The 21943-nt window shown below is 47.3% G+C and overlaps 1 protein-coding gene across 2 annotated transcripts in view; it reads right to left on the reverse strand.

The window, feature by feature from the left end:
- ACYP2 (acylphosphatase 2) overlaps nucleotides 1-19607 on the reverse strand; it is a 232738-nt gene extending 213131 nt beyond the window's left edge. The window contains exons 1-2 of one of the 2 annotated variants that reach the window (XM_077485550.1): nucleotides 19448-19607; nucleotides 5722-5738 (exon numbers count right to left, since the gene is read on the reverse strand). In XM_077485550.1, the coding sequence (XP_077341676.1) occupies nucleotides 5722-5738; nucleotides 19448-19562 (132 nt within the window). In that variant the 5' untranslated portion in view covers nucleotides 19563-19607. The remainder of the gene's footprint in view (nucleotides 1-5721; nucleotides 5739-19447) is intronic. The other variant, XM_077485551.1, reaches the window with a different exon arrangement.
- Nucleotides 19608-21943: the final 2336 nt, after the last annotated feature.

Genomic DNA, 21943 nt, shown 5'->3' on the forward strand with positions numbered 1-21943 from the left:
TAGTCTACCTGTAAAGTGGCATAGTTTTCCCGTGTTTAGAACAATACCACAGCAAAATGACTTTTCTAAAAGGAGAAATGTTAATTTATTTTCGGGTCCTGGCACTATAGATGAAAATCATGGAAAAAAATGGAATCGGTCCCCCTGCCAAGTCCATTACCAGACCCTTTGGGGGCAGATAAATTGGGCCTTGGGTGGTGGTTTCACAACACTGTAACCCCTCACAGATACTCTTGTTGGGCACAGGAATGGACCCTGCATTGAAATATTATATCAAAAATTGTATTTACATGCCCCTGTTAAACAGGGGCAGAAAAAATGGGCCTTGGGTGGTGGTGCCACAAAACTGTAAGCCCTTACAGTTACCCTTGTTGGGTACAGGAACAGGCCCTGCGTTGAAATATTATATCAAAGTTTTTTATTACATGCCCTTGTTAAACAGAGGAAGAAAAATTGGGCCTTGGGTGGTGGTGGTGCCCTAAACCAAAAATATTGTTGGAAGCTAGCATCATCAAGATTGAGGAGGAATAGGATAGTCAGAATAGGTAGTCTTCAAGGGATCCCACATCCATAGAAAATGTAATCAGTTACATCAGCATCAGGTGCTTGATAGCTGCTGATCCATGACTGATTGTCATGGTTATGCAATAGAGTTCGTCTGCTTACCTGTCTCCATGTGTTCATTTCTAGAGACCAGCCGACCCTCACCTGACTGCTTTTATAATCCATCCTCTGGCATGGCTCCACCCTAGCTCCTATCAGAGAACCCTATATTAACCTGTGCACTGCAAGCCAATCCTGCTGATCAACCTTTGAGTGTTAGCTTCCTGTTACCTGCCGTGTGTTCTTCTACTGTTTTCCGTTACCGACTTTGGCGTGTCTTTGACTATCCCCGTTTGCCTGTGATCCTGACCTTTTGGCGTGTCCCCGACTATTCTTGTCTGCTTGTGGCCCCGACCTTGGCTTTGTCCCTCACCATCCCTATCCTCCTGTTGCCTACTGTGGGTGTGAGCTGGGGGACCCTGGGGGTCGCGACCTGGAGCCAGTTGCAGCCAAGTCCATCCTCACCACTCGAGGCTCTGGTGAACACCTGCTGGCTCTTAGACTCCGCACCCCAGGGAATCTTACGCTCTAACCCCGGTGGGATCTATCTTGGTGTTCTGGCGGCCCTGCCTCCCTGTCACCTTGACCCCCGTCCGCAGCAGTCAGCCGTAGGGTCCACAACCTTGCGGTGCACTCCTAATCCCTACGGTGTGCATCTGTCACCTGGGCTCAAGGTGACCTGACACTGATTCATTTTTATGAATGTGAGCCTATCAACAGAATCTGTGGACAGGCGCACTCTATGATCCATTACAAAAACTCCAGCAGCACTAAATGTGCATTCAGAAAGAACGCTGGATGCAGCACAGGCCAGTACCTCAATTGCATATTGAGTAAGTTCTGGCCAGTGGTCCATCCTCAAGACCCAATAAACCCCATGGAGGCTCTGTTGGAAAGGTCTCCAAGTCTAATATTGCCTCTAGATTTTCCTGAACCATGTAATGCAGACACTGGTGATGGTTGCTTGAATCGATCAGACCTTGGGGTTGAGGACTGAAAAATTGTTCAAATGCATCGGTCAGCCAGCCACCTTCTCCACCGCTGTTCCTCTGACTGAACGAAGCCTCAGCAACACATTGTCCAGCACCAGGAAATTGTAACCTCCCAGGATCCAGAAATGTATTGCACAAACCTTTGTTCAAGCCTCCTGAAGATGTTTCATCCTCTGCTCCCTCTGCCAAGGCAGAAAGAGTTCTACAACCTTACCCTTGTAACTTGGATCAAGAAGGGTTGCCAGCCAGTAATTATCCCTCTCCTTGATACCACCAATCCTAGGGTCCTTTCGCAGGCTTTGCAGAATCAGGGAGGCCATTCAGCGTAAGTTTGCAGAGGCATTCGATTCTGAGTCCTCTGGGTCACTAAGGATCATATGATCCATAACAACCTCCTCCCATCCACGTACAACTCCTTGGGTTTCTGGGGACTGAAAACAATCCCTTGAAGACTGCTGCTGAGTGTTATCGTCCACGACCATGATGACACAATCCTCCTCCTCCTCTACTTCCTGTGTGTTTGGTGGGCCCACAGGAATGCTATCTTGATAAAGGGGGCCTTGGGAAGTAGGGAAGTCCTCCTCTTCCTCCCGCTGTTCTGCCTCAAGTGCCCTGTCCAGTATTCCATAAAGTGTGTGCTCCAACAGGAAGACTAGAGGGACAGTGTCACTGATGCATACATTGTCGCAGCTCACCATCCTTGTGGCCTCCTCAAATGGTGACAGGACAGTGCATGCATCCTTGATCAGTAGCCACTGGCGTGGCAAAAAAAGCCAAGCTCCCCTGACCCTGTCCTGGTGCCATACTCACACAGATACTCATTGATGGCCCTCTGCTGCATGTGCAGCCGCTGCAGCCTTGCCAACGTTGAGATCCACCTGGTGGGATTGTCACAAATGAGACGGTTGGTGGGCAGGTTCATTCCCTTTGAATGTCAGCCAGCTGAGCACTGGCATTGAATGACCGGCGGAAATTACCATAGACCTTTCTGGCCTGCCTCAGGGGATCCTGTAAGCCTAGGTACCTGCTCAAGAACCGCTGCACCACCAAATTCAAGATGTGTGCCAAACATGGAACATGGGTCAAGTTTCCCTGTCGGAGGGCAGGGAGAAAGTTGGTGCCATTCCTGGTTGAAGCTAGCATGGCATCAACCACCTCTGAGCCTGCCCCTGCAGAGCTGACAGAATCTCTGCCCCAGTGTGCCTCCTGTCCCCTAAGCAGACGAACTCAAGCACCGCATGGCATCTTTTTTCCTGACTGCTTGCATAGCCCTTTGAAAGCTTACGGAGCACCGCTGGTTCAGAGGATAAATCTGCAGTAGAGGCCATAGAGGAAGAAGAAGAGGAGGGGTTGGAGGAGAGAGCTGTGGCAGAATCACCGCTAGCATTTTGGAGGCGTGGCAGCGGAACAAGCTCCAACAATACTGGACCCTGTCCTGCATCCTTCCCAGATGCCAGTAGTTACTCAGTGCGCCGTGAAGGAAAGGTAACGTCCCTGCCCATGCCTGCTGGACCATGAGTCAGAGATAATATGCACCTAACTGTCCACCACCCTTTCCAACAAAGCCAAAACATTGCCTTCCACATGCTGGTAGAGAGCCGGAATGGCCTTCCTTGAAAAGAAATAGCGCTTTGGAACCTGCCACTGAGGTATAGCACATTCCACAAAATGGGGGAAGAATCTACCAGCTGAAAAGGCAGCAGTTGCAGTGTTAGCAATTTGGCCAAGCTAGAATTTAGATGCGGAGCATGTGGATGGCTGGGACTGAATTTCTTTTTACGGTTCAGCAACTGGGATAGGGAAATTTGCCTACTAAAATCAGATGGTGGTGTACTGCTAGCAGATTGGCTGCAAGTACTTGGGACACCTATTGCTATACCTTGATTGCTCTCAGTGCAGGTTTTTGGACTGGAGGTATAGTGGGGTTGGAGATCCCAAATGAAGAGCAAGGTCTGCCTTTTTCTTTGATGTGGGTCTTTCAAGTGCTGTTGCCAACGGACTGCATGGCACGTCATAATATGTCTGGTCAAGCATGTGGTGCCCAAGTGGCTGCTGTTCTGGCCATGCTTGATCTGCTTCAGACATGGGTTGCAAACAGCAACGGTGCGATCTGCTGCACACATGTTGAAAAAAGGCCCACACCAAGTAACTTAAAAGTCAACGGGGAGCCAACAGCACATGCACCTGCGGAGCTCTATGGTGTGATGCAAAAGGGTGGCTGCCCTTAAGCTGCCCCCTAGAGGACATCCTGCCTCATTGGAGCTGTGCTTCCTATTCCTTCCAGGCACACAAGTACAGTCAGTGACCTCATCATCCCCTCCCTCTACGTCAATGGAGCAAACTTGCCAGTATGCTGCAGCTGGGGAACATGACTGCCCGTTTATTGTCCTTCTTGGGCACCCCCTCACTCTAGGCTCATGTTACTCCCTTCCTCAACCTGGGAACCAATATCGGAGCCTTCAAATCACTGCACATCCTCCAACAGCATGTACCCGACACTGTGGTCGAATAATTCTGGGGATTTCTCCGTGCGTGATGGTGGAACTACAGAAGAAGTGACTGTGGACAAGGAGGAATAGGCCTCTTTTGCAGCTACGTTGGAAGGTAAACTACTCTGGGTGACAGAGGATGAGGAGGATAAGGATGGCTTTGTTATCAAATTCACCAACTCTTCTGCATGTCCTGGCTCGATAACACAGCCAGCAGCAGAAAAAAAGTACAAGCGTGCCCCACGGCCACCTGAAGAGGATGCACCATGTCCACAACCAGCACTGTTGACTGTAGACACAGTGGCTACTTGCCCTCTTTTAGTGGCCTGTGAGCATCTGCCTCTCCTTGGTGGATTTCCGGACATTATGTATATTTTGTTTTGTAACACCCCACTACACTCTATTAGATACTGTGTACACCACCAGAAGTGTAGTAGAAACTGTACACACTGTATTAGATACTGTGTACACCGCCTGCACTGTATTAGCGACTGTACTATGGCTGCACTGTATTTTATACTGTGTACACCACCAGAAGTGTGGTAGAAACGATACGCACTGTATTAGATACTGTGTACACCACCAGAAAAGTAGTAGAAACTGTACTACGGCTGCACTGTATTATGTACTGTGTACACCACCAGAAGTGTAGTAGAAACTGTACACATTGTATTAGATACTGTGTACACCGCCTGCACTGTATTAGCAACTATACTACTGCTGCACTTATTCTGTACTGTGTACACCACCATAAAAGTAGTATAAACTTTACTATGGCTGCACTGTGTTGTGTACTGTGTACACCACCAGAAGTGTAGTAGAAACTGTACACACAGTATTAGATACTGTCTACACCACCAGAAAAGTAGTAGCAACTGTACTATGGCTGCACTGTATTGTGTAGTGAGTACACCACGAGAAGTGTAGTGGAAACTGTACACACTGTATTAGATACCGTGTACACTGCCTGCACTGTATTAGCAACTGTACTACGGCTGCATTGTATTGTCTACTGTGTACACCACCAAAAGTGTAGTATTAGATACTGTGTACACAGCGTGAAGTGTATTACAAACAGTACACCACAGACTGCACTGTAGATATAGGCTACACTGGATGCAGAATATATATATATATATATATATATATACATACACACACACACACACATACATACGAGACTGTATATATTAATACACTGCCTGCACTGACTGAATATAGAGTAAACACTGAATGTATAGGCTATGCTGAATGCAGAGTATATACAGTATATCAAATCCACTGCCACTAACTGAATAACCTGCTTAATCTAACTAAAGCTATCTCTCTGTCCACACCAACAATACTACACAGGGCTGCCGTGTAAGCTTCCTTATATAGTGTGGGGCATGGACTTAGTCCCCCTGAGCCATGATTGGCCAAATTATGGCTCTCTTAGCAGAGGGCGCTGTGATTGTCCAAAGCATGCAGGTCACGTGCATGCTTTGTTGAATCATCATACATCAATGCAATCTCACAGTGCATTATGGGGTATTCTGCGGCGCTCAAATTTGCCCCATAATGTTCGCTGTTTGACCGGAACATCAAGCTGATCCCTAATCAGTAATTATAATCAACCAAATCATAAGAAAACTTACCATTCGGAAGCATACACCTGTAAGAGAAGGAGAAACAACAGGCATTAGTCAATGATATTTTATCTGATGTTATTGGTTCTGAAATATATATATATACACATACACAATTAGTGGCAGAGGAATCATAAAGTATTAAAACTTCCTTGTTCATTTTTGTTTCATTGGATGAGTGCATTTTTTATTTTTTTGCTCCTGCCTTGATAAATCTTTGCCAATTCATCTTTCAATGTTTCAATGTCAGCAATTTTAGATTTTATTTTTAGTACAGTTTATTTTATACTTCTCAGTAAAGTATAGTTTAGTTCTCAGTATATGACTTGTTTAGATCTCCCAGCGTGGGCTCCAAAGATTTTAAGTTGGCTGGACTACCAAGTTGCAGTTGCAGAAAAGTATAGTATATGACAAAAATAATAAAGATAAAAGCGATCCACCACAATTTACTTTTCACCGACTTACACTGGCGTAAACAAAACTTTACCAGCTAGTCAGCAAAAAAAATCAAAGTCTAAACTGCTTTATCAATTTTTGTTAAAAACAGTGATATTTGTTGCATACATTTGCACATATATGTAAAGCCACACTGTTGCATAAAGGCACCTCTGCAAAGCATGGTACCCAAGTCATGTGAAGGGCCCTCCTCTAGTTAGACTGTTAGGTCCATTTTTTTGTAGTGAATGGAGAAGTAATGAATTGTGTTGGTCTGCTCAGAGTTTCCTGAGCTGAGAATTTGATGACTTCCCATGCCTCTAAAAGAAGTCTCCAGAGCATTGGGACATTCGATTCAAATGATCAGTTGAATGTTGATGCCCCAGCCAGGACATCCAGAAGGTGGCTGGGGAGGTGATAAATGTGCAGGAGACCCGAGCAGTGGCTTCTTTCCTCCCCAGGGAGGGTTCCAGTCTTCTGTAGGGAGTGTGTGTCTTTCTGGAAACCACAAGGAGAGACACGCATTCCCTACAGGACCTCAGATCATGTGCTGAGTGTCCCCAAATAGGAGTTTCTCATCCTAGTGTTCACTTTCTTTTCAAACTGACTCTAATGCTCTGATATTCATTTGCGCACCGTCCCCTGAGGAGGCCCCATTTTAGGGCGAAACATGTTGGGAACCATACCATCGTGCTGTACCTTTAAGGACTGTACTGTATGAGTCTTTTCTAATGCAACTGCATTGTTTTTATGTATTAATAAAATTTACACTTTTTAATGAATTTTTCCTATTGATTTAATATGCATCCAAAAGATCCCACAAATTTCCAATATGTATGTCTTTAACCGCTTGCTGCCCGCCCACCTTCAAATGACGGTGGGGCGGTGCAGCTCTTGTTCTGGGCCGCTGTCATATGACGGCATCCCAGAACGGCGACTCTCAGGGCGCCCACTGGGGCGCACAGCACGGCGAATGTGGCCGCACCGTGTTGCTAGGACCCCGTTCGTGGCTCATTAACCATGTGATCAGCTGTGTCCAATCACAGCCGGTCACATGTAAACATGGAGATGCAGGTAATCGGCTCTCCTCGCCTCACAATGACAGAGTGTGAGGAGAGGAGAGCCGATTAGTGGCATCTCCTCACAGGGGGACAGCCAGGGAAGTAATCATGGCACTGATGATCAGTGCCCTGATTACAATATATAAATACAGTGTAAAAATACCATGCCCACCAATGCCAGCATACAGTGCCCACCAATGCCAGTGATCAGAGCCCACCAGTGGCAGCAATCAGTGCCTACAAGTGCCACAAATGATTGCTCATTAGCCATGACAGTCAGTGCTGGCAATTAGTGCTGCCTATCAGTACTGCCCATCAATGCCCATCACTGCTGTCCATCAATGCCCATCAGTGTTGCCCATCAGTGCCACCCATCAATGCCCATCAGTGCCACCTATCAATGCCCATCAGTGCCCATCTGTACCGCCTATCCTTGCCTGCCACTGCCGCCTATCAGTGCCCACCAGTGCCGCCTATTAGTGCCCATCAGGGCTGCCTAACAGTACCCATCAGTGCCACATATCAGTGCCCATATGTGCGCCATATTAGGGCCTCCTCATCAGTGCCACCTCATCAGTGCCCATAAGTTCCACCTCCTCAATGCCCACCAGTTCAGCCTATCAGTGCACATCAGTGCTGCCTCATCAGCGCACATCAGTGAAGGCGAAAAATAACTTTTTTTTTTCAAAAATTTTTGGACTTTTTTTTGTAAAAAATTAAAAAACCCAGCAGGGATTACATACCAGCAAAAGAAAGCTCTATTTGTGTGAATAAAATGATAAACAATTTGTTTGGGTACAGTGTAGCATGACCAATTGTCATTCAAAGTGAGACATCGCTGAAAGCTGAAAAATGGCCTGGGCAGGAAGGGGGTGTTCGTGCCCGGAAGGCAAGTGGTTAAGCTTTTCCTGAAGTTCAGCTTTAAGACAAAAGTTGTCACAAACAGACTGAACATTTCTAAAGGGAGTCCCGGAGCAGAGCAGTAGCGCAGGGACAGCATGACATGTGCGGACTGCACAGTCACGCTGTCAGGGGGGAGGCTGAGGCATGTTCCCTTTAAGAAAAGGGGAGGTGCCTCAGCAGGAAAAAAGCTGTTTGCCGGGAGAGGAAGGAGGCAAGGGGAGGAAGTGACGTCAGTCGTGAGCGGCGGGGAGAGAGATTAACACGCTCCCACCGCTCTGTCCTCCTTCCCAGTAATAATGGCGGCTCCGGTGGCGCTAACGGCGCTCGTAGCGCAATTGCAGGAGGCGGCAGCAGCGCAAGGGGCGGACTGGCTGCACGCCCAGGTCGCAGCCATAATCCGGGACACAGGATCGGCTCCGAGCGGGGGGGTCGCGGAGGCTCCACGTGCGCGGCGTTCCCGGCCGCCAGAACGCTACAGCCCGGATGCGGTGCAGGGTGAGCGGAGCACGCAAACGCAGCGGAGGGGAGGTAATGGCCAAGCACCCCCCAGAGACCACCAACCCCAGGGATCCAGGAGGGGGGACGGCAGGACGGCTCAGCGCAGAGGCCGGAGCGCGGTGATGGGTGAGACCAGCGCGACACAGGGATCTTCCCCCCCGGCTCGTCGCTGGTGCCGTGAGCAGTCGGCCGTGGCTGCAGGAGGGAGCCCAAACAGCCAGGCGGCCCAGCGGAGTGCAGCAACGCTTCGGGGGGCTGGCCAGGTGGCCGAAGCGGCCAGCAGCCCAGCCAGGTCCAGAGGGAGGTTCGTGAGGAGCGCGGTGACGGCGGTGTGCAGGAGCAGTGCGGGGACGCCACGGGCCCAGAGCAGTCGGAGGAGCCAGAGTCCATCCAGGCGGCCAAGGAACGGGTCTGACGGGGCGGCACAGAGGACGCGAGACACGCCGCAGATCCCCAGCAGCCAGAGCGGGACCCTCTGGGGTGCAGACAGCAGTCATGCAGCAGGAGGAGGCCAGCGACAGATCGGAGGGAGAACTGTCCGGGTCGGAACGGGACGAGGACCAGGGACATTCGTCAGCGGTGGATATCGGTGTGGCGGCTGATGGGCCCAGTCCTGGGCAGCCCAGTGAGTGCATTCCTACTTTATCTGTTTCAGCTTTATTAGAACAGTTATTGGAGCGGGGTAAGGCAGATGGTTTGCGGGAGCTGGTGCAGCGCTTTGAGCCGACAGGGGGACAATTCATCGCCGGCCCAGGCGTGGGTCCCGTCACTGGGTAAGGAGGGTACGCCAACAGTTCTGCCAATGACCGCGGTCACGAATAGGGTGGAGGCCGTGGCGAGCACAACGGACACAGTGACGGCGGTGGACATTACGCCCGCGGCAACGGCCAGCGTTACAGCTACAGCTAGCCAGGAGAAGACGGGGGAGAAGAAGACGGAGTCCGTCAGGTTGGCGGACTCTGCCAAGAGCGAGGTTTATGTTTGTTTTGAGGGCCCTTTGGGAGCCCATCTCAAAACGGAAGTGAAGGAAAAAATTTGGAAAGGGGAATATGTGGAGATATTCACATTATTGCCGCTTGAGAAGTTCAATCTGGATAGATTGAAACCGGAGGAGAGCAAGAAGGAGGAAGAGGAAAAACGCAGATACCGACTGATTCCGCGGACGTTCTCGAATTGGCTGCAGGCATTCGCCATCTTGGCGAGCGTGGTGGGGGAAAAGGCCCCCGAACATTGCTCGGCGTTGTTCGTGTATTTTGAGGCGTATAGTGAGGCGCACCGGACGTATGGCGGCGTGGCATGGCTGCGCTATGATGAGCAATTTCGTCAGCGGAATGCCGTCCGACCGTCACTTCGATGGGACCATAAGGATATTAGCCTGTGGATGAAGCTAATGATGGCGGCGAGGGCTCCTAACCAGTTTTTTCAGGTGGGGGTCGGAGGTACCGCAGCTCCAGGACAGCCGACCGACAAGAAATGGGGCTTCTGTTGGCAGTTCAACGAGGGCACCTGCAGGTTCGGCGCCAACTGTCGATTTAAGCACACGTGTTCCGGCTGCGGGGGATCACACGCCCTCGCCAAGTGCTTCAGGAGAGGGAAGGGACGTGGCGGAGAGCCTGCGAATAAAAGGGACGACGCCGGTGCGGGTGGAAAGGATGCGTCCTTTCCTCAGTAGGTACCCCGACTGACAAGCGGCCCAGCTATTGGAGTCAGGTTTTGCGCAGGGGTTTAAAATACCTTGCCATCTGGCGGTAACCCCTCCCATAGTGAATAATTTACGGTCAGCCCTGCTGCATCCGGCAGTGGTCACAGAAAAAATTGACAAGGAAGTAAAATTGGGGCACATGGCTGGCCCGTTTGCTTCAGTTCCTCTGTCGGGCCTGGTGGTATCCCCCTTGGGTGTAGTTCCCAAGAAGGAGCCAAATAAATTTAGACTGATTCACCACCTGTCATTCCCGAAAGGGGGATCTGTCAATGATTCGATTGCACCGGAAGAGTGTGCGGTAACATACACTTCATTCGATGCGGCGATATCATGGGTTCGTCGATACGGCCAGGGGTCCCTTATGGCTAAGGCGGATATTGAATCCGCCTTCAGGCTTTTACCGGTTCACCCTGAAAGCTTTCGTTGGCTAGGTTGCACGTGGAATGGGGCATACTATGTGGACCGTTGCCTCCCGATGGGATGCTCGATCTCATGTGCTTTCTTTGAAACGTTCAGCTCCTTCTTGGAATGGGTGGTGCGGGACGTCTCTGGCATTAACTCGGTTATCCACTATCTGGACGACTTTTTATGTGTCGGCCCACCGGGTTCCAACGTTTGTGCCGTCCTTTTGGGGACGTTGCAGCACATAACGGAATGGTTTGGGGTCCCGTTAGCCCCGGGCAAGACGGAAGGCCCAACGTCCAACATAGTTTTCCTCGGAATTGAAGTGGATTCCATGGGTATGGAGTGCCGATTGCCGTTGGACAAACTGGAGAATCTCAAGGAGGCAGTACGTGGGACCATCGGGCGGAGGGTGCAGCTGAGACACTTACAATCGTTGTTGGGGAAGCTAAATTTTGCTTGCCGAATAATTCCCATGGGCAGGGTGTTTTGCAGGCGGTTGTCGGCGGCAACAGCAGGGGTCAAGGCCCCCACTCATTTTGTGAGTCTGACCCGTGAGCACAGGGAAGATTTGCGGGTGTGGCACGATTTCCTGGAATCTTTTAACGGGCGCGCCTTGTGGATGTCGGGCCCCATCAGCAATTGGGATCTTGAATTGTTTACGGATGCTGCGGGATCCACGGGCTATGGGGCCGTTTTTCAACGGCATTGGAGCGCAGCCAGGTGGCCCGCGTCTTGGGGGGAAGCTGGGTTCTTGAAGAACCTAGTCCTCCTGGAACTGTTTCCTATTGTGGTGGCAATGGAAATATGGGGGGAATCGTTCCGTAATCTGAAAGTGCGGCTCAACTGTGATAACATGGGGGTTGTGCAAGTGATCAATCGGTTGTCAGCCCAGTCGGTGCCGGTGGTCAGGTTGCTGAGACACCTGGTACTGCAGTGTTTGAAGTTGAATGTTTTCATTTACGCTGTGCATTTACCGGGGGTGGAGAACACTGTAGCTGACGCTTTGTCTCGTTTTCCAGTGGACCAGGTTTCGGGAGTTTGCCCCCGGACGCGGAGCAGCAGGGGGTCGCCTGCCCCGTCTGGATGTGGAACGTTGCCTTGGGGACGCAGCTAGGTGGATTCAGCGCTCAGTGAGTAAGGCCACGTGGGACGCCTATTCCAAGGTATGGCAGGAATGGTATGCATGTTTGCGCAGTCTGGAGATCTCCCCACATGGCCAGGAGTTAGTCCACGCGGTTCTCTATTTTCTCAACCTGGGTTTTGAGCGGGACATCTTGGCAGCTGCCATCGACAAGAAACTGGCAGGTTTGGCCTTTCTTTTCAAGTTGCAGGGGCAACGGGACTATACAAAAGAATTTTGGGTGAGGCAGACGGTTAAGGGTTACAGGAGAGCACATAGGAAAAGGGACGGGCGGCGCCCTGTGTCATTTGGAGTACTGCATGGTCTGTTTCGGCAGCTCCCCACCCTTTGCAGTTCGGAGTTTGAGGGTGCCTTATTCCAAGCGGCCTTTGCATTGGCGTTTTTTGGGGCGTTACGGGTGGGGGAGTTAGTCAGCCGTTCTAAACGGGCACAGGGGGGGCTACAGGCAGGGGACTTGGAGTACTTACCCGATTCGATCAGGATACGTATAACCCGGTCAAAGACGGACCAGGCGGGTAGGGGCATGCAGATAGAAATTTTTCGTCTTCCTGGGTCCCACATTTGTCCGGTGAGCGCGGTGCAATATTACAGGGACTTGCGGCCGGGGTTTAAAGGTTCATTTTTGATGCATGCAGATGGGTCGGCCTTGTCGAAGTTTCAATTCATTGCAGTGTTCAAACGAGGTTTGGCCGCGGCTGGTTACGATCCTACGAACTATGCATCCCATTCTTTCCGCATAGGCGCTGCGACGGAGGCAGCTAGGGCTGGGCTTAGCCAAGAGGTGGTGAAGCGTATCGGGAGGTGGGATTCGGACAGATTCAAACTTTACATTCGGCCGCATTTGTTACAGACTTGTTAAGCGGTAGTTGTTGGTATTCGTATGGTTTTTTGGGGGGGGTAACTCATTATTTTGTGTTTGTCATCTTTTATTCACAGGTATGGAAGTGGGCCTGGTTTGGATCTTGGGACATTGCTTCGTTTACTGGGGTGCCAGGCGAGCTGATGTTCGGCCGAATGGTAGGCAGTTGGGTATCCCCAGACACGAGGCTCAGGTCAGATGGATCGGGGTTCCGGGCATGCTTTGGAGCAGGGTGAAGTCAGAGGTCAACAGGTTCGCCCGCTTAGATAGGGCACCGGATGTTTTGGTGCTACATGTGGGGGGGAATGACATGGGAGCTAGGTCCATGAGGCAGTTGATAAGGGACATAAAATGTGATTATTTACGGCTACAGGCAGCATTCCCGGGCATGGTTATCGTATGGTCGGATATGGTGGGCAGGACGTCCTGGTGATGGGCTTGGTCTGCTAAAAAGGTTGATAGGGCCAGAGTTAAAGTTAACAAGGAGGTTAGCAGGTTCATTGTTCGGAATGGGGAGGTGACCATATGGCATAGAGAGTTGGAGGTGGACACATGGAGGTACCTCAGAAGTGACGGGGTACACCTTAATGAAGTTGGAACCGATCTTTGGGCTCTTGGCTTGCAGGAGGGTGTACAACGCGCTTTGAGGGTGTGGAGGTGCTCGCAATAGTAAGGTCTTACTCCTTGCGTGCTGTGGCAGTGGTTTGGGTCTGTGAGGAGGAGGAGGAGATGTATGTTATATGGAGATATAACATGGTTGTTACCCAGCTGGGGTATCAGGTACCTTCCGGATACAAGGGGTTAACCAGGAAGGGGTGGAAAAGGTAGGTCACTGCGAAGGTTGGCTACCGTCTTACAGTCAGGGGTTTGCGACTGGAGACCTAAAAGTTGATACGAAGTTTGTCGCAGTGACCAGTGGTGTGTGTTCCCCCTCCAAGACCCATAAAAAGTACAGAGAAGGTTATTATAAAGTTTATTTTAAAATGTTATTTATTTATGTTTATGTTAATTTTGTTAATAAAAGGCCGGCAAGGCCATTTACTCCAATACCTTGTTACGTTTTTTGTGGGGAGGGATTGGAGATTTTATTAGGGGGATGGAAGAGACTGGGGGGATAAGTCCTTCACATGTCATGCAATAGCAAATAATATTTACCAAACTGGAAAGACAAAGATTGGTGACAGATGTCCTTTAATGATCAACAGGACCACCTAATAAATGTCGGTATTATCCAGTCTTACAGTTTATATACAGACTGTAAGGATGACATAAGTAATGAATGCAGCCCACCTAGAAAGCTCCATCCACACAGCGGACAGTTACAAATGTTCTGCGGGGTTCTAGAAGCTCGCAATCAGTTCATTTCCTCCATCGATTCCCCGCTCTCACTTCTATGAAATAATATTATTCAGAAAGGCTCTGCGCTCCCCACCCAGAATATTAATGGATCGGCTGGCTGGGGTAGGTTGCACAGAGGTTAAGTAAAAGTGCTTTATTGGCAAACACCAGGCAGATCAAAATAACTTACGTAAATTTTCATCGGTATGTAAGGACGGCTGAAGAAAATTAAAGCCAAACTCCAAATAAAAAATAAATACAAATTTTCCTTGCATTGGGGCTGTTCTCATACTGCAAGGGTTAAAGTGATATTAAACCCAAAACCCAAAATGTCATATATTGCAGCTTACCAATCATTAGATGTGGTGGCTGCATTCTTTTCTTTTTTTAAGCTTTTTTCCCCTTCTGTTTTCAATTATTGCTTTTTTTTCAAAATCGTTGTTCTTTTTTTGTTTATAGCGCATAAAATATAAAACACAGAGGTGATCAAATACCGCCAAAAGAAAGCTCTATTTGTGGGAAAAAAGGGACGTAAATTTTGTTTGGGTGCAACGCCACACGACTGCGCAATTGTCAGTTAAAGCGGCGCAGTGCCGAATCGCAAAAAGTGCTCTGGTCAGGAAGGGGGTAAATTCTTCCGGGGCTGAAGCGGTTAAACGTAAAAGAAAACATTATATTACAGCTTACCAATCATTAGATGTAGTGGCTGCTTTAGTTTTTTTTTTTTTAGGCTTTCTTTCTTCTATTTTCATCTGATGATCTGACCATTAACCACTTCCCGCTCGGCCTATAGCAAAATGAAAGCCAGGCGGTGGTTCAGTTATCCTGACTGGGCGTCATATGACATCCTTCAGGATAACAGCCGCCGTGGGGGTGCGCAATCGCAGCGATCACAGGCTCTTTACCACATGATCAGCCGTGTCCAATCACGGCTGATCACGATGTTAACAAGAAAAGCCGTTGATCGGCTTTTTCTCAATCGCGCCTGACAGACACAAGTAGAGGAGAGCTGATTGGGGGGGGGGGTTGCGCTGATTATTTATCAGCTCAGCCCCCCCCCTCGGATGCCCACACTAGACCACCAGGAGAGCCACCAGGACCACCAGGGAAGGGGGCAACATGTGGATGGCCAGGTATGTACCCCATGGCCATCCATATGTGCAAATTATGCCCAATCTGTGCCAATCAGTGCCCACAAATGGGCACTGACTGGCAGCATTATATAACATGATGCCCAGCAATGCCACTCATCAGTGCCACCAATCAGTGTCACCCATCAGTGTCCATCAGTGCCACCCATCAGTGCCCACTTATCAGCACCCATCCGTGCCACCTATCAGTGCCACCCATAAGTATCCATCAGTGCTGCCTATGAGTGCCCATCAGTGCCACCTACGAGTGCCCATCAGTGCAGCATACCAGTGCCACCTATCAGTGTGCATCAGTGCCGCTTATCAGTGCCCATTCGTGCTTCCTATCAGTGCCCATCATCAGTGCCCGTCAGTGCCACCTCATTGGTGCCACCTCATCAGTGCCGCCTTATCAGTGCCCGTCAGTGCAGCCATATCAGTGCCCGTCTTTGAAGAAGAAAACATACTTATTTACAAAAAAATTTAACAGAAACAATGAAAAACGTGTTTTCTTCGAAATTTTCGGTATTTTTTTTATTTGTTGCGCAAAAAGTACAAACCGCAGAGGTGATCAAATACCACCAAAAGAAAGCTCTATTTGTGGGAACAAAATGATTAAAAATTAGTTTGGGTACAGTGTAGCATGACTGCGTAATAAGACTTATGACATCATGCACAGCTCCCTCTCTCAGTGAGAGCTTTCCAGTAAGGGAGGGGTGGGTATGAGTCATAAGAGGGCCAATGAGAGCTGCAGAGCTGGAAGTGTGTCCCTGTGTGTCTGTGTAAATCCAGGAAGTGAACAGGCAGCAGCTTCAGCTGCCCACAGTTAAAATGGTTGCAGCCAGACTCAGTGGAGGGAGATTTCTGCAGCATATTTGGCAAGTACAGAACCACAGTATATATAAAATAATATGCAAAGTGGTTGGAGGGAAGCTTCAGAATGGCAAAGATGTTTTTATTAAAAATTATGTGAGCAGACTGCAGTTCCTCTTTTAAGCCTCCTACACACGATCGGACTTTCCAACGGGAATTGTGTGATGACAGGCTGTTGGCGGAAAATCCGATCGTGTGTACGGGGCTTAAGCCTGTTGTTTTTATAAAGCACAAGCTCTCTTGAAGTTATAGGGGTGAGACAATCCATTTACCACTGACAGGTGTGCTTACAATGATCAGCTTTTATTTATTTATATAAACATTTATCCCAAAAGGAAAAAGAAAACAGTTTGCTGTAACTGATTATAAAGTATTAGCTGGGGTTTGGCTTCAGTTTGTTAGTGTATTTAAATCTGCTAGTACATCTAACACTCCCCCCCCCCAGATTAATAAAGCAGTATTGAACTCAAACCCAAATATATAGCAGTTTATCAATCATTAGATGTGGTGGCTGCATTTGTTTTTTTTTTGGGGGGGGGGCTTTTTTCCCCTGGTGATCTGACCAGTAACACACCTCTTGTATTAGTGTCTCCACTCTGGATGAAGGAGCACAGAGGGCACCTTTGGACAGTAGTATGGGGGGGAGGAGAATGCTAAATGTATTAGCAGATTTGAATACACTAAGAAACTGAAGCCAAACTGAAGCTAATACTTTATAAACAGTTATAACAACAGTGTTTTCCCTTCTAGGATAAAGGTTTTTACATAAATAAATAAAAGCTGATCATTGTAAGCACCCCTGTTAATGGTAAATGGATTGTCTCATCCCTGTAACTGACTTAGTGCCTGGATCACCAGATTAAAATAAAAGTAAGAAAGCCTCAGTGCCAGTTCACACCACATGCAGTCCAGTGCGTTTTTTTTCTGCATCAAAAATGCATGGAAAGTAGATTAGATGGTTTTCAGTGGCATAGTTCACACCAGTGCTTGCAGTTCCAGAAAAAAAAAAAAGTAGAATAAGCGCCATTTTTCCTGCACTGGACTGTACTGGAACGCTGTAAAATGCATCAAAAACTCAGTGGAATGCACCTTAATGCACCAGAAATGCACCAACATTTAACTGGAACATTTCCTTATTTAAGGTAAGGAAAAAAGAGGGGTAAAAAATGCACCAAAAACGCATCAAAAACATTCCAAATTATTTGAGTAGACTTCAGTTCCTTTTTAAAGCCTCGTACTCACAATCGGATTTTACGCAAACAAAATCTTGGACTTTTGTCCGAAGGGCATTGGCCAGGATCTTGTCTTGCATACAAACGGCAAGGAATTCTCGGCCAACAAACACGAACGTAGTGACGTACTACGTGGTTTTTCAGCTCTTTAGCGACACACCTTTGGGCTCCTTCTGCTAATTTTGTGTTAGTAGAAGTTTGGTGAGTGTTGATTTGCGCTTTTCATTTTGCGCTTTTCTGAACAGCCGTTCATCAACAAGCCATGTAGTGGAATCGGAGGAGATAACGTGTTATTTATTATTGGCCTTGGAGTTATTGCTTTGACCCACATCCAGTCCAGGAACAGGAGGAGGAGAATTTCTTGGACCGGAAATTGGTTGCTTTATTAATCGTGACCAATTATGTCATATGCCTTTGCTGCGGGAGCTCCAGGAGAATAATCCGGATGATTTTGGAAATATCTCCGGATGAGGGACCCCTGATTTCACCAAGTCTTGGCATTGTTGATCCCCTATATTAAGAAGCAGGACACATGCATGAGGCTTTTATTTTATTTTTTGATTGAATAATAATTATTTGATTTGTTATATTGTATATGTGTGTATATATATATATATATATATATATATATATATATATATATCTCGTCTAATTTTATTTGTTTTCTTTTTTTTAAATGCACAATAAAAAAATTGTGGAGAATAATACTTGGCTATGTGTTTTACTTCAAATGACAGTTTGGGAGTAGGCAGTTACATTAAAAATAATACAATGTAAAATTAACAAGGGACATCAACATAGTTCTATCATCAGGAGCAGTGATCGCTGTCATGTGAGTAGTAGCCAACCCCCCGCCACAGTTAGAATCACTCCCTAGGACACACTTAACCCCTTGATCGCCCCCTAGTGTTTAATCCCTTCCCTGCCAATGTCATTTACACAGTAATCAGTGCATTTTTATAGCACTGATCATTGTATAAATGACAATCGGCCCAAAATAGTGTCAAAAGTGTCCGATGTGTCCGCCATAATGTCACAGTCCTGATAAAAATTGCAGATCACCGCCATTACTAATAAAAATAAAATAATAAAAATGCCATCAATCTATCTCCTGTTTTGTAGGCCTTATAACTTTTGCGCAAACCAATCAATATACGCGTATTGCGATTTTATTTTTATTTTATTTTTTTACCAAAAATATGTAGAAAAATACATATCGGTCTAAACTGAGGAAAAATATGTGTTTTTTATATATTTTTGGGGGTATTTATTATAGCAAAAAGTAAAAAATATTGCATTTTTTTCAAAATTGTCGCTGTTTTTTTGTTTATAGCTCAAAAAATAAAAACCGCAGAGGTGATCAAATACCACCAAAAGAAAGCTCTATTTGTGGGGGAAAAAATATGTCAATTTTGTTTTGGTGTAACGTCGCACGACCGCGCAATTGTCAGTTAAAACGACGCAGTGCCGAATCGCAAAAAGTGCTCTGGTCAGGAAGGGGGTGAAATCTTCTGGGGCTGAAGTGGTTAAATTGTTTTCTTGGATATGTTTTGTAGCAGAAAGTCAATATTTTTTTTTTTTTTTTTTTTTTTTACCTTTTTCTCTTAAATTGTCTTTTTTTTATTTATAGCGCAAAAAAATAAAAACCGCAGAGGTGATCAAATACCACCAAAAAAATCTCTATTTGTGAGGGGAAAAAAAAACACATTCATTTTTTTCGGGTACAGCCTCGCACGACCGCGCCACGCAATTGTCAGTTAAAGTAACGCAGTGCCGTATCGCAAGAAATGGCCTGGCCATGAAGGGAGGGGGGTAAACCTTCCAGGGCTGAAGAGGTTAATATAACTTTACAAATGTAGTAGGCCATAGTCACACCTGTAATTGCATAATGACAGAGCTGCAATCATGTATGTTTAATATCTGCCCGGAGTCCAGCTTTAGGTTCATGCCGGGATGGATTCTTTTCGGGAAGTTTCTGCACATTTCCACCCCACCAATTATTTGCCCTGTTCTGTATTCAGCCCGGATTGCTCCCTACAACAAGCTATGTTTAGATATTGGCTGACTTTCCCTAATCCGCTCTGCTCTCTCGGGAACGCTGTCAATGTCAGCCCGCTCCTCCATCGAATGAAAATGAAGCATAAAAATTCCCACCTACCCTGAACACGGCCAAAAACTTCATAATCTACAGATTTCAGAGTGTTGGAGGCTTTGGTCAGGCCAGACATGGTCATGCATATGAAAGCAAGCGCCAGGATCCAGGCTGTACGCATGGAGGCAGCAGCTGAGCTCCAAAGGGTGACATCTCATCTTACAGGTGTCACCATGCAGAGGAGCCACCAATCAGAGGGGAGCGTGATTTCAGCCAGTCCTGCGACCATCTGGGCATTCGTTCCTCTTAACCGATGAAGTCCCAGACCGCTCTGAACAAAGGGCTTTATCAGTGCTGACCAGAACACTTTGTACCGCTGAGTCCTGCTTTTCCCATATTAAACACTTGGCCTCCAGAAGATTTACCCCCCCCCCCCCTTCATGACCAGGCCATTTGTTTGCTTTTTAGCACTGCGTTATTTTAACTGACAATTGCACAGTCATGTAACGCTGTACTCACATGAGATTTATATTATTTTTGGTGGTATTTGATCACCTCTGTGTTTTTTTGAATTTTTGCGCTATAAACCCCCAAAAAAAGCGTCAATTTTGCAAAATAAAAAAAACTATTTCTTTTTACTTTTTGCTTTAAAACACATCCAATAAAAATAAATCTATAAGCACATAACCACTTAAGGACCAGAAGGATTTTCCCCCTTAAAGCGGAGTCCCGCAGAGATTTATTTATTTTTTTTAAAGTCACCAACTACAAACACTTTAGCCGCTCACTTTTAACCACTTGATGTCCGCGCTATAGCCGAATGACGGCCACAGCGCGGATCTGAATTCATATGACGGCCTCCCCTGTGCACGCTCCCTGCGCTTGCCATGATCACCAAGTCACTGAGACTCGGGTGATCACCGATCCGAGTAAGGGGCCGGTCCCGGCCCCTTACTATGTGATCAGCTGTCAGCCAATGACAGCTGATCACATGATCAAAACAAAAGCTTGGTGATCGTTTTTTTTTTCTCCTCACACTGACAGCAATTATGCCCCATTTATGCCATCTGACAGTGCCCACAAGTGCCACCTATCAATGCTCACCAGTGGTGCCAACCAGTGACACCTAGAAGTGCTGCCTATCAGTATAACTGATCAGTGCCCATCATTGCCACCCATCAGTGCCCATCAGTGCCCAACACTGCCACCTATCGGTGCCCAACAATGCCACCTCATCAGCGTACATCAAAGATGGACAAAAATTACCAGTTTTTTGTTTTTTTTTTGTTATAAAAGTTTAAATGTTTTTTTTTTTTTTTTTAAATCGGTCTTTTTAAAATGTTTTAACAAAAAATAAAAATCGCAGAGGTGATCAAATACCACCAAAAGAAAGTTCTATTTGTGGGGAAAAATTGATAACAATTTCATTTGGGTACAGCGCTGTATGACCGCGCAATTGTCATTCAAAGTGCAACAGCGTTGAAAGCTGAAAATTGGTCTGTACGGGAGGAGGGGTTTAAGTGCCCAGTAAGCAAATGGTTAATAAGGATGCTTAGTTTCCACTATTGCAACCCCAAAGTCGCGTGTTTTTTGCCACGATTTTACCGCAAAAATTTTTCCGCGACTTGAAGCAATGCCTGTGTTTTCTTGAGGTCTTTTCTTACCTCAAGTCGCATCAAAGTGGGACCAAAGTAGTGCAGGGACTACTTTGAAGTCGCTGCGACTTGAAGTCGCACAGATATGAACGGTACTCATTGGAAATCATGGGGTACGACTTGTCATGCGACTTTTCAGTCCCAAATCGCATGAAAAGTCGCACTAGTGGAAACCAAGCCTTACCGTACCTGTCCAGGGAGCCTGCGATGTCGGCCCCATGAGGCCGATCTGTCCATCGGATCGGGTGCGGGTGCAGGTGCCACCATTCCAACTAAGGGAAACGTCAGTGGAGCTTTGCAGCTCCACTGACGGTTTCCGACTGCGGTTTCTGACTGCGCATGTGCGAGTCGCGCGGCGCTTTGTAAATGGCCAGTTTGTCTTCTGGGACACACATGTCCCAGAAGACAACGGGGCAGTTCGCCGCAGAAGAGGATGTGACTTCCTCGGTGGATCAGAAGTACTGTTAGTACTTCCAAAAAAGGTACGAGAGAAAGTAAAAAAATAATAATTTTAATATCCAAAAATGAGGGGTGGAGAATGTGGTCTTTTGTATAAAACCACCTCTTAAAATTGGGTGGAACTCCGCTTTAATGACCAGGCCATTTTTTGCGATTCGGCACTGCATCATTTTAATTGACAATTGCGCGTCGTGCCAATCAGTTAGCCAATCAGGAGAGAGAGGAGCGGGCCGAACGGAAACTCTGTGTCTGAATGGACACACAAAGCTGCAGCTCGACTCAGGTGCCCCCATAGCAAGCTGCTTGCTGTGGGGGCACTCAACAGGAGGGAGGGGCCAGGAGCAGCGAAGAGGGACCAGATAAGAGGAGGATCAGGGCTGCTCTGTAAAACCATTACACAGAGCAGGTAAGTATATCGTGTTTGTTATTTATAAAAAAAAATTAAACA

Source organism: Lithobates pipiens, unplaced genomic scaffold (genome assembly GCF_037356315.1).
Source record: "Lithobates pipiens isolate NorthernLeopardFrog02 unplaced genomic scaffold, aLitPip1_a1.2 Scaffold_18, whole genome shotgun sequence".
NCBI lineage: Eukaryota > Metazoa > Chordata > Amphibia > Anura > Ranidae > Lithobates > Lithobates pipiens.